At 28.0% G+C, this 13,828-nt stretch overlaps 2 protein-coding genes across 2 annotated transcripts in view; one reads left to right on the top strand and one right to left on the bottom strand.

Annotated features, from left to right (window-relative positions):
* Positions 1–2,558: 2,558 nt before the first annotated feature.
* On the bottom strand, positions 2,559–4,931 carry LOC126843418 (uncharacterized). Its single transcript, XM_050580961.1, has 3 exons — positions 4,769–4,931; positions 3,949–4,185; positions 2,559–3,607 (listed from the first exon to the last, which is right to left on the bottom strand). The coding sequence occupies exons 1-3, from the start codon at positions 4,823–4,825 to the stop codon at positions 3,443–3,445; spliced, it is 459 nt and encodes a 152-aa protein (XP_050436918.1). The 5' UTR covers positions 4,826–4,931; the 3' UTR covers positions 2,559–3,442.
* A 6,853-nt stretch (positions 4,932–11,784) lies between these two features.
* Positions 11,785–13,828, top strand: part of LOC126843402 (inositol-trisphosphate 3-kinase homolog) — a 74,505-nt gene continuing 72,461 nt past the window's right edge. The window contains exon 1 of the mRNA XM_050580936.1: positions 11,785–12,045. Coding sequence (XP_050436893.1) covers positions 11,983–12,045 — 63 coding nt within the window. The 5' untranslated portion in view covers positions 11,785–11,982. The remainder of the gene's footprint in view (positions 12,046–13,828) is intronic.

Genomic DNA, 13,828 nt, shown 5'->3' with positions numbered 1-13,828 from the left:
GTATTTTAGCATAGTATACCACTCTTAATTAAGTATAAATAAATGTCCATACATGCCCATTTTATGTTACTCCGAGAAAGGGGCAGTGCGCGACTTGTTCTAAAAATGTTAATAAATTTAAACCGATTTGTGTAGAGCTAAAATTGGTCAATAGACCAAAGATTTGGCTTCTGGGATCAGCTACATATTATTATACGGTGCCTATACTTAATGATGGAAGGGAAGTAAAAATTTTGTCGATTGGGTAGGTTCTTTCCCCTCTGAGGAGTTACCTTTTGGGTTTTGAGTATCACAACCAAGTAGCATAATATTTTGATTTCAAGTCGATCGCTGCAATTTGCTTTCATAGAATTTCAAAAATTGGATCAAATTCGAGTCGAACAAAAAGCGGTATTTCTATAAATAAAAAATGAACAAGCGATGGCCGATGAAAACCATGTGACCAAGTATATCGATAAAAAATTATACAAGTCCGGTGGACAGTATACAAATGCAAAATACACCTACGTCATAGTCCCGGATACGTTTTAACGATGTAAACCTGTTTGTTTGTTTCGAAGACAATTTTTCCTCTGAAATATCACATTAAAGCAAGTACTAACTATATAAATGTAGCTAAAAATAAGTAATTATCGTTTCGTTACACTACATTCGCGCTCGGATGAAATCGATAAATGAACAAGTCAGTTTGTTTAGTTCTAGTCGATAAAAAAATAAATCTTGGCTCCAATTTTCTTTAATCCATCGCTAAACAAAAAGAGCAGTATATTAATGTTTTCTCAGGGGGCTGCAAACTTCTAGTGAAAGCCAGCAGGTGCCGAAGCGACAGATTTTCAAGTATTTTTTATTGATTTGTTTATTGTAAAAAAAAATATAGTTGGTGCAATTTTTATACAGTAGATGATTCAATAAACAGTTACGCTAATAATGTCTATTACAATCAATTAAAATATATATTAATATGTGTGTATTTTTGGCTGATTGATATATTATATTACTGACACTGTTAGGATGTTGTGAATCTCAACAGGTTGCAAAGTAATAATATTAAATTAATATGTCACAAATAATATTATGTAAAAATACTAGCTATGGTCTTTACCCAGAGGGTTGAAAGTGCCTACTGCTCAAAGCTGTAAACCAAGCCTGAGCGATTTTTATAACAAATAATTATTTTAAATCTGGAAGAATAAACTTTCAACCGTTTAAACTTGTAAGTTATTTGAAATATTTTTTTAAAAACTGTATGAAATGTACATATTTGTATTTACCGTTTGAAATAATTTATCAAAATAAGTTATGACTCTCGACAAATAATTCACGAATTCATTTAAACACAATGCAATTTTTACACGTCTGTCGCTAATAGTGTAAACAATCAATTACAAAAACAAATAAAAAAAAATTGCTCTATTCGTTTACAATAATTGAGCCCTTTCAGTCATATGCAAGCTTGAACCACTAGTGGTGTATGTCAATATGTTTTTGAAACTTGACATTTACAATGTAAATCAATATTCAAACAACGCGTATAAGATATTAAAATCACAAGTTAAACAATAAAAAAAGTTGACATACACCACTTTGCAGGGCTCCATTATTATATTCCCACTATTATAGCAGTATAAGAAATTAGAATTTTGATTTTCTTTTTAACATATTTAATTGTCAACTGATGGATATATATTTTCAATATTATACTGTTATTTAATTTTCTCGGCCAACGCATGCGGTATGTCAATTATTGTAATGTAATATTATAAAAATGATCGTATAATAATATATCATGATCTATATAGTACCTTGAGCGTTGTGATCTAATGGATCACGGACAAGCTATTATAATAATATGTACCAACACCGGCATTATTACAGCAGCTGTTATTGGCAATTTTTTTATTTTTTGACACGACACCTGTGGATTTGACGATTATGTATGACCTTTAGTTAAATAAATGTCAAAATTGACGGTACAGCAATTTTCTGCCGTCCGAATCCGGATAGGGGGGGAGGGAAATCACCAATATTAGTCATTACTAAATAGATAATATGGAACAAGACGGTTTATTATTGTTTTTATGGCGAACAAATAATGTTATTATTATGTATACCATCGTGACGTTACCGACTTGGTCGAATAGTAGTACTTAAATCATAATGTATAAATAATTTATATATAAATTATTTATTGGCACTATTGGCTATTTATATATTATTTTATTATTATTGATTTTATTATGATTCAAATATGTGTGTGTGTGTGTGTGTGTGTGTGTGTGTGTGTGTGTAAGGTACACATTATTATTGTATGTTTATTTCAAGGAGATTTATTTTATTTCATACTTCCATAGTGTGTGTACCAATATAAAAAAACACAATCTTAATAGTAAAAGTCGGTAATAGTATAAGTCTAAAGCTAAAACGATTAACAAAGACTAGATTTTAAATCAGCAAACTTATATTTGACACTTTTGAGTATAATATATTTTTGCTTATAATGATTATTCTTAGAATTAGTAGCATAATATTTGTAGTATAAGTATAGTCATTGAGTCAGTTAAGATTTTACACAGTTACATCATTTTTATATAATATTAGAACGATAAACGACAAAATACAGTTAAAACATATTTGTTAATTTCTTATACAGTTAATACATGCAGATTATACAATGATAGCTGTTTTATTCAACCACAAAATGTTTTAATAAAGGCTAGGCATAATAGTGATTATGTTATATAAATTTTAACCTGTTTTATCATAACGAGAATATCAATTTTACAATAAGAAATTGTATAAAGTTCAAATTTTAAAACTGTTTAGTAGGTACTAACACACTGATGTTCTGATAAACTTAGTCTAGACACTAAATCACTAGTTCAAAGTCTTTTATGGTGCTTGCAGGTCTAAGCCATGCAAACAAGCTATGCAAAAGGAACTTTATCTAAGTCTGAAATAAGGTTAATAAGTAATACGTATATAGTAAGTAAGTATACATATACAAGTAAGTGAAAATATAGAATAATTAAAACTGGGCATATTTATTAATTATTGAACATTAATAATAGGTTATTTCAAACGGTTTTTATTTACCGTTTCAAATTCTTAATTTTTTTGTTTAAACGAGTTTTCATTCGGCTATTTCAAAAAACCCGGCTATTTTAAATTGTTCGTTTTTGTATTTAAATAGTAAATTATTAAGAGTTGAAATTGAAAATCGTTTTGCAATTATATTATTATTTAAGTTTTTATTTGAATTTTTTGTATATTTTTAATAACTATTTGAATGTGAATTATAAATAACAAAACTATTTAAAATACAAAGCCCAGACCTGGAGTAATAAAGTAACATTTAAAAGTACACAAAAAAAACTTAAAAATAGGTGCAATTATTTAAATTAAATTTAAAAAAGTGCAGATAATTATTAGTTTTGGAAGTGTGCTACTCGTTCATACTAAAATTCACTTTTGTTACTATCAGTATGATTATCATGCCCATCATAGGTTTATAATAACAATACCAAGTGCAAGTCCATGTCTTTGGCATATTTTCCAAGTCGGTTTCACAAAAAAACATTTCACCAAGTTTCAAGGCTGCATTAACCATCTAGAAACAAAGTATGAACAAACTATTAGTACTATTAGAGTATACATTATTAGGGTCGGAAGGGTCACATATCTTATATAGATATTATTCAAATCTAACCTAAAGGCAGTTTTAAGCGCACCTCAAAAATCCAAGTAAAGAAAAAAAACGACATACCCTCCTGGGCAAAAATGGTTAATGATATGATTCCTCGGGGTTTCCCTGCATATCTGCATAATGTCTACTCATGTCTAAAAAACAGGTTTCCCACACAATTGTGGAACTTGGAAGTAACACAATGACAGGGACACAAAAACAAAGACACCTCTAGTATTATGACATTAATAATGTACTATACCTACCAATATGGATTGTGAATGTCGAAAAATTGAACACCACCATTCAATGTCTTCCGGCGTCATGTGTTTAAGGATTCCAACTCGCCATTGCTTTTTTTCCCAATCTTCAGATTTAAACCAAAGAAAAACCCAAATCAACGATACGGCGAACATTAAAGAAAATTTTAACTCGATGGTGTCTCCAACGAAGAAAAATATATAAGCAAATGCAGCATTCAAGTACAAATAACAAGTCTCCATCTGCAAAACAAAAAAGATATAATACATTTATACCGGTTGATTTGTTCTTTTAAAATTATATTATTAATAAATATATTTTAAAAACAAGATTATGTTGAAACAATTAAAATATAATAAATAAAAAAAAAAAAATTATTGAAATTTTGTACGGTTTTTTTTTAAAAAGCATTTTCTAGAGCTTTATTGACTTTTAAAATTTAAATTGTAACGTAGCCCACCCGTTTTATTAACTTTTTAAATCAAGAATACTTTGCTGATCATTTTTGCTAACCACTTTGGAATAAATAGTGTTAAAGTTATTAAAGTTTAAAATTTTGGACGGGACGAAGGGCGGAGTGTAGTGTTATTTGTATTATATTAATTTAAATAAACTAAACAATTAAATTAAATTTATAATATAGATGTTCTTATGTGCCATTTAAGTTGCAAAAGTCGATATAGCTCTATACAAAAAATAACGTGCAAGAGTAATTATTTTTTTTTTGTAAAATAATAATTGTGTTAGGTGAAAAAGTTTCGAATAAAATATATATTTTTATATCGCATTAAAATCATTAAAAACACTGTCCATCGGTGCACTTACAAAAGGGGATGGATGTACCAAAAAATGTTCTTCTTGGACGGGTTTTTTCTTAGGCATTGTAAAAATAAAAAAATAAAACAGATTAGGTATGAATGAATGAATAGCGGTTATTTCGACACGACAATAATTTACAGCTATTTTGACCTTGCTGATGAAAGGCTCCAGCAACAACTGGCCAGGGTAGCTGGCCGCTGCACTTTCCGTCGTTGCATTTTCATCATAAACGACAGGTATACATATATATATATTGTAAAATCCAATAAATCCCGGGATAGGTTCTATTGCGCACTGCACAAACATGCAAGTTGACATTTTGCGCCCTCTAGAGTCTATACACGGTGGTAAGTGCACCGGACTACCGGAGAATTGATGAAATGTGTGTGTACACCGATTACACCGGTGATGGTATTTATCCACTTTTCGGTTTGACATCTCTTAAGGTACCTCTAGGCTATACCATCGAATAAGACTATAAATATTATAGTCTTGTTGCTCAATTCCTTATTCGAACAAAAGTAGAAGTGTATTACCTATAAACTATAATATAGGCTATATGTATAATATAGACAATACAATGAGCACTGTACCTATCGTTTGTGACTCAAAAAGTTTATCTAATCCAAAATTGTTCTACAATACTTAGGGTGGCACAGGGCGATGATTTTGAACGAATGGAGTGGATATAATACAAAATAGACGTATTCTATTTTTTGAATATTATTATGAGTAGTTAGTTATCAAAAACTCTAATATAAGGACTTTGGTTTAGTTTTTTTTTTTTAATTCGTCTCGTAATAAACAATAACCAGCTTGTAATCATAACTTTTTAGAACCTTGTTTTACTCGAAGATACATAATAATACAGCAGGGACTATATTGGCTGTTGACAGCTATATTTTTGAATTTGTTACAGTTTCCAACAAATTGCATTATTACATGTACAGGGTAAGATTTTTTTATGATATTCTTTTTCTGTTTTTGATGTTGGTATAATAGTACTTGGTTTTTTTTTCTACGTTATACAGTATAGGAGGCCGCGCTTGCTATACTCAGGATGATTCACGCTACCAACTCATTATAATTGCAATGAGCCGGCTTAAACATTAACAGTGCATATTGTTAATGACTTATAGTCAAACGAATCATTATAATATTATGTCCGTCATCTTAATACATCTGACACAATTTATGTATATATATATATATAACATTTGGACTGATCCTAATCCTAAAAGAAAAAATATTTAGCAATGAAAAACCACACTATTTTGGTCTGCTTAAAATGTTTGACCAAAATACCTTAACAAAATATGTCTGTTACATTATATACCAATTATTGTGGTAAAATGTCTTATTCGTTAAGTCACAAAGTTTTGAGGTTAGATTAGATAATGCACACAACTAACCTCGCCCTAACTGACCACCGTAACACGAAAAACATTGTCCGGGATAATTATATTTTATTTTAATGTTGGTGGTTACCTAATCCAGATAATCATAGGTTTTATAGATCAAACCACTTATCTTATAATCTTATATCTCTATATCTTAAGTTATTACTTCGCACGAGTAGGTATTTAAAGAGTATAAAAAAATTGTTACTTTAAGTTGGTAAATGTTCAAAGTGTGAAGTAAAGTGTTAAAAAATACACAAAGTATAATATTGTTGTATAGTTGGTGTGAAAAAAATATTATACAATTTTGTTAATGGTTTTTAAAATTCTAAACCAACGCTATAAAAGTCAGATATGTTCCAACACAAACCACAACAACAAAACAATTATTTCACAGGCATTATTATTTAAATAATATTTGAAAAGTATTTGTTTTCGGACACTTGTTACAACTTACATTATCCATAACAAAACATTTCAAAATATCAATTATTATTGTCCTAGCTAAGGGACAAGAATAATTCTGCTAAAGAGTATGGACAAATGGCGTTTATCGTTACAAGCAATCAATGTCTTCATGGAGTGTGCACAAAACACGTGTAGAAAAAAATCACATGTGCGGGCAATAATAATATAATATGTATAAGTACTATTGCGTAAAAGAAACCTTGAAGACTTTGCCTAATCTCGCGAGAAGACAAAAAAAATAATACATTATTCTATGTCACATTGATGTAACATATTAATATACTATTCATATTATGTACATTAAACATTTTATACATAGGTACACTAGGTTAATGTATTTTTGTTTACAAAAATAAGAATATATTTCTTCTATCTGTCCGTTAAGAAGAAACCATTAGAGTTGCCTACTTGTTCCATAAAAACCTACCAGATTTACATAATATGTCCTATTTAAGTATATGTACTAACATTATTTTGTAGTTTATAAAAGGATGGAATAGTGAAAACATTGCTGGCAAATAATTCGAATACATAGAACCCAGGAAATTAGTATGATAACTTATGAGATAAAGAGTATAAATGAAGAAGCTTGGTAAATTGCATATTTTCAAAAATAACAATTTACATGGAAGAAGAAGTCAAAAGATTAAACAGTGATCGGTTAAACGCCAACAAAGTTTTAAATTTAAGGGTTGTTTAACATTACTGAAACTTAAAGTTTAGCAGGTTTACTTTCGTTTCGAAGCAAAAACTATGCGAACAGCTATTTGGTGAAACGAAGAACGAAGATCAGCAAACGTGTACCCGTGTGATTTTCAATGACATTACGACAATGGTTAAATGTTTTCATTGCAAACTACAAACGTTGGAGATGTTACGGATGCTGTAACGCACCTGATCAGACAAAATTGAATTAACTATCCGCACAAGGTGTGTTGGTTAAGTGAAGTGTAATCATAATGATTAGAAGAATGTTAACAATTTTATTATGTAAGTGCGTTTTCATTGTGAAAGAAGAGAAATTTTCGTAAGATTGTTTTGCGCGTTACAATGAACAAGACACGAGAATAAAAGAGTAAAATATATTAGGCGCACGTTGTTGTTATGTATACTTAAAATCAATTTATAAGACGTGTATTTGCTCAGTGGATTTCCGTTGTGTCCGTTTAAACGATTAGGTACTATTTGACGCCTGTATTGTATACATCTAAGACGTCGAACAACAATTAATTGTTAATTACGCTCATTATTTATACCGGCTATGAAGTTTATAATTTATCATTATCTTTTTACCGTACAGAGTATAATGAATTTTCGGTTGTAAGCGAAAGCGTTCGACTACAGCCAAGCAGTAATTAGGAAGAAATGCCAGTCATAAATATTTTGGCGTTTTCATCATAATCTATCTAATATAGTCAATGCCAATGATGTACCTTATATCAATGCATGTCCAGAAACGTCTAACTTTCAACCAAAAAATTAGTACACAAGAAATATTTTCAATTTATACAGTTACTATAGGACTCGCAGGTTTACTTACAAAATCCTATATCAGATTTATTTTGCATTTTTAGGCATAAAAAGCTATTTAAATTTTTACATGGCTACGTCTTATGGCTGGGGGCAAATAAAAAATTGAGTGGTCATTTTTCATCATATAAAAACTTTGATATTTAAAACGTTTTTGGCACAACTTTCTGGGCAAGGAGGAGAGAGGGTGGTGGATGTGGAGGGGAGAAAGGGGATGGTGGCATAAAATATATTCATAATCCAATGCCCTTTCTTTAAGGGAAAGATAGTTTTTCAATGGATATTTTTCTAAGCTTAGGGCTTTGAAAATGTAAAATTATAATTAAAAAAAGAAACATTATAAAAAAAGTAATTAGCCAGTTGTTGTTCGTTTAATGTCACAAGATAAAGTTGTACATTGTATTTTTTTAATTGTTTTACAAATAAAGAGCTTATTGAATGCTAAAACAGAGGCATTTAAATTTTATTTTATTAGTAATAGCAGAGGTTATGTACCGAGTAAGTATGGTATATTAAACGTCGAAATTGTAATTTTATGTTTGAAAATGTGAAGTTTATTACACAGCTTGTAACAAACTAATTGTTGAATATTTGAATGAAAAATGATTGTTGTTCCACGTGACATTGTGTTTACTTAAAACTACTTTTTTCCGAAATAGGTACCGCTGACTAGTGACTACTATATAATATAAACGATGATGTTAAATGTATTTAGTCATAACCACCGTCCACCATTCCTGTCGAAGGTAAAACTAGTGAATTTTATAACAATCATTAGTTGACTCGTAAACAAATAAAATAATTATTATGTTAACAACTTGAGAAGTATAAATCAATTATGTGTAATTGAAATTGCGTTTGAACCATTTATTCATCAATAAGACGTGTAATTAGCGTTTTATTATTAATTTTTAAATTTTTTTACCTCTTAGAAATACATACTGTTTTTTTTCCCCAAGCCTAATCTAACCGAATAATTTGTATTTTTAATTGATAGGCGATAGATAGCTGTGATATTTGTTGTCAGAAATGTTAATTACTAAAAAGCAACCAAACTCGCAGGTCTCATGCACGTGAGAAGTGTAAAATGCAAATACAGCTATGCAATAATTATACACTTAATATTATTACACTTATAACGTTGTAGCCTATTCTTTGTGGTAAGTAAAGTATAATATATAGAAAATATCTAAGTAATTCTTAGAAATGACATAGTAGCTATACTAAAAACGTAGTTGTTACAGACAAAAGTAATAATTTTGTATACGTTTATTGCGCATGTTATAATTAAATGAGTAAGTGAATTTCGGATTAGGACTTTTTCTAGCATAGATTAAATGAACACAACAATAAACAATATTAGTCATTAGGGAGAATAATTACTATATATACTTTAACTCATGGTTAGTAATTGCAAAAAAAAAAAACAAAATGAAATTTTAATTTCAATGAGTCAGCTCAAAAATGTTTAGGTTTTTGTAGTAAATATTCACCAGTTATGTTTAGTTACTCTATGACAGTTGATACGACTATTGTACACAAATGTAACCTGAGAATTTTTTTTTTTAATAATAATGAACTTTTGCTTTTTGAAGTACATTTTATTCACTATATTTCAAATATACTACAAAAAATATTTTATTTAAATACATTATTTTTAGAATTATTTTAAAAAAACCTGTTATTTTAGTTATTATATATACATTTTTATTTTAATATAAAAAATTATTCAATATTTTATTTGTTATTTAAATTCGGTTAATTAAAATTATTATTTTAATATTTAAATCGATTAAAATTTAAAAATGCATTTAAATAATTCCCAGGTTAGAAACCAATTATAAAATACTTATGTAATTTTTAAATGTTTGGATTTATTTTTATCTAATATATCTCTAAATTTGTCTAATCTACCGATTTATAATACACGTACAAAAATATGAAACGTAATATGTTTAACTTGTTTACGTTATATTATTATTGTTATTGTTGTATATTTTGGAATAATTTGTATAATACTTTTATCCATTTAAAAAATATACTTTTATCACTAATCGCACTTATTTTGAGTAAACAATTTGGCCTCATATTATTCAGATATAGAACAGTTTAAAATTGTGTTGAAGGTCGTTAATTATCATAATATTACAATACGCTGTATATATTATGCCAGTAATTTTTATTTAATAATTTAATAAAGTATAATAGAATTCAAATTTTAATTTTAATATTTAATTTTTACTGTTGTGTCTAAAAAAAATCTAACAAAGTAGTATGGATTTTATTGTAACATATTACGATTAAATTAAATAAAATCACTAAAGAACTGCTTTCACAAGCGAATCACAACATGAAAATATAAAAATATCAATAAAATCACTATTAATCAATGTGTGTTCAATCGTTTTATTAGGTCATTAATCCTTAATAAAACAAAATTCAACTAGTTATAATTTTAGTTGTACATACAGTATTTTACATGGTCCGATTTTAATTATGTTAAGTCATACGAGATCTTTGGCAACTTTACTAGTTTATGTATAAAACAGATTTTTGGTTTTATTATGAAAAAAATTGGGTTTTATATTAAAAAAAATGCAAATTTAATTTATTTAATTACAGTGAGCTACAGTTTTTAAATGAAAATCGGCTTCCCTCATTACATAGTAAAGTAGCCAAAGAACACCAAAATATCTTTTACTCGTAAAAAAAATGATTTAAAATTAAAAATAATTCATTGAATCTTAAAGAAATTAATTGACATGGTCGAAATTTCGAAAAACTTCTTTTTTCTTAAATATTGCCTATACAAAACTCCTTAAAAACAGACCTTAATGTTGCTATCATTTATTGTATGTAATAATACAAATCAAATAATAAAATATTTAAAGAAACCCTTAATCACAAAAGTAATACTCCAAAAATATTGTCAATGAATTGTTAGGCAATTAAAACAGTAGGCAAATTACTAACATCACAGATGCATAACAAAACAATACCGAACGGTAATTAGTATTTACCATTTTTTTTTTAAACAATTAATAACTACAGCTTAAACGTTATAGCAGCACTAAGTAGACAATTAGTTATTTGCATTTTGAAAAGTACACTACTAAAAATTAAAATAAGACTTAATAATAAATTCTAACTAAGAGCTTTACACACAAATTTAAGGGCTTTTAAAATCGAATTATCTAAGTTCCACTGATTGGACTCGAAATTCGAAAATATCTGTAATGAGGAAAAAATACTGAATAATTTAAATAATTTTTAAAGACAATTTTGGATGTTAAGAAAACTTCTAAAGCACAATGAACCATTTTCACATTCACTATCTAATCAGATGAATAATATAAATACCAATTTAGCTGTAAAAGCGGTGTGTTAATCACACTTTTACACCGATGTAAAAGTTAACGGTTTTTTTTATTATTATTACTTATTAGGTATTCATGTGTTTCCAACTTTTATATAATATATATATATATTTATATATACATGGTTTTTGTTTTCATTTTGCGATTGCATTTTTATTGTTTACTGATAACGTTATCAGAATGTTCGCAAACGATGATAACAATTTATGGCAATGCGGTTGTGTTTACTTCGGTGGTGATAACGAAACCTGAAATTATTTTACTGGAATTGATCCAAAAACTTTAGTAGGTATTTAAATAGTTTTAATTTTTTTCATTTAGTGTTTACTTCGCTAAATTGTGTCATGCGAGAACGTGAGATTTGATTAAGTGTGAACCTTCGCCGATTACTAGTATTGCTACTATGTTAACTCTATGTTGACGTGTGTACCTTTCTTCAGTGGAAATGCATCCGTACAGTGATTTTCCGCCGATAGACTATTGCGGTCCGGAGACAAACAAGTCAAAGGTACGTCAAAAGCTTTTTAACAGTAAAAATAACAGAAAACATCTCTCTTTCTCTCTCTTCGTTAATGAAAAAAATTACAATGTACTCTGGTTAATATCGGCACTATGTTTATAATTTATATTAACAGCGTTACTGTACTATTTTTGTAACAATAATAAATAAATTACATAACCCGTCAAGTTAGTCTACTTAACCTTGATGCCTTCAATGTATAAACGATTAGACTCTAACGGGTTTAACATTTAAAATTAAACAGAAATGCAATTGCTTTGTTTGTTCTTGATAATGGTTTACAATTTTCTTAGTGGAAAAAATTGGCTATTATGTAGCAGGAAAATATGCCGTTGCCACAGATATGACAAACAGAAATCATTGATATCTTTTGGATACTACTTTTGATTAGGTTATCCTATTTCTTTTTACAAATCTATGTGCAAGTAAATTCTAAGCCCTACATTTATTAAGAACGAGCTCAAGTTTTTAATAATAATTGTTACTTTTTTGGATTGTAAACTCTTATAGTTAAGTTATTTCTTTGCCAGATAATAACAAGGATACCTATTTATAAATACTATGATAATAATGCTGATATTCTAATTTGTAGTGCTTACTATTCTAATTTCTCAGTGAAACTGAGGGACGATATTGGATTTAGGATTATGATATTTCTTATTCTATCATTGTTGATTATATTGTTGTAAGCAATCATTTTAAAGGAATGAACAAAAAATAGCCTAGATTTAATTAAATATATTTTTATAGATAATTATAAATACAAAAAATATAAGTATTTATGAAAATTGTAAGTATTCTATGGGTTATTTGTACACAAAACACATTTTTGTAACTATATAAATAAAATACTTGGTTTTTTGCATGTATATGTTAATTTGTATTTGACTGACTTTTGAATATTTTTATAAAAAATATGTAATGTTTACTATAGTCATGAATGAAAAATTGAATAATATCAATCGCTTATTGGCTGTTTTGGTTTAACATCTAATTATATTTTAAAACTAATTTTAGTACTGTTAAACTATAATTAATTTTAAGCTAAACCGATAAGAATGGCCATTAGCGAATTACTAAACTAAGTATGAACATTTGTACTTCTTACTAATTTTTTTTGCAGTATTAGTCGTTGAATGGTTTTCGATGGATTATTTGTAGTGAAATAATGAAAATTGTTAAAGATTAAAAAAAAAAACTACATTTCTTTCTTTCTTTTATTGTCTTGAAATTATCGACATGATCTTTTACGCCTAGTAACACCGCTTCTAATTTATTAAATTACTTGAAGCATTTTTTTGTGAGAAGCAACTTCTCATACATTTCTATTTAGTGTACCTAAGCTCGTTTAAAGTTTTGATGGTATTCATTCTATCCTATTTACAATATTATACTTACATAATCCAGTATGGAGCTTTGGGAGTCACAGTACAAAATACTGTTTTAATTTCGATATTTTTATCATTTATATACTTTTCACACTCGTTGACATAACCTATATGCATTATATTGCATTTATAAATTTGGCAAATGTGTGTAACAGATAATATTTCAGTTTGTATAAATTTCTAATAACGATCACTTTGTATTTTAGGAATGACCCATAAAAAGTCTAGGCCACTTTTTTTTTGCATCTAAAAATGCATGTCTCGGTAGATGCACTTTTCTTGTACTCTGAGTAAAATTAAGTAAAATGACATGTTTAAAAAGTATTAGATAACAGACCTTTTTTCTAGATTTTGACATGGGTGACGTGACGATTTGTAGCTCA

Source organism: Adelges cooleyi, unplaced genomic scaffold (assembly GCF_023614345.1).
Source record: "Adelges cooleyi isolate 19-005CV unplaced genomic scaffold, UGA_ACOO_1.1 ACOO_flye_CR_arks_rails_tigmint_CR_PRNA_574, whole genome shotgun sequence".
NCBI lineage: Eukaryota > Metazoa > Arthropoda > Insecta > Hemiptera > Adelgidae > Adelges > Adelges cooleyi.
Note: the sequence above shows the minus strand (reverse complement) of the source record. Positions and strands in the feature narration are given on the sequence as shown.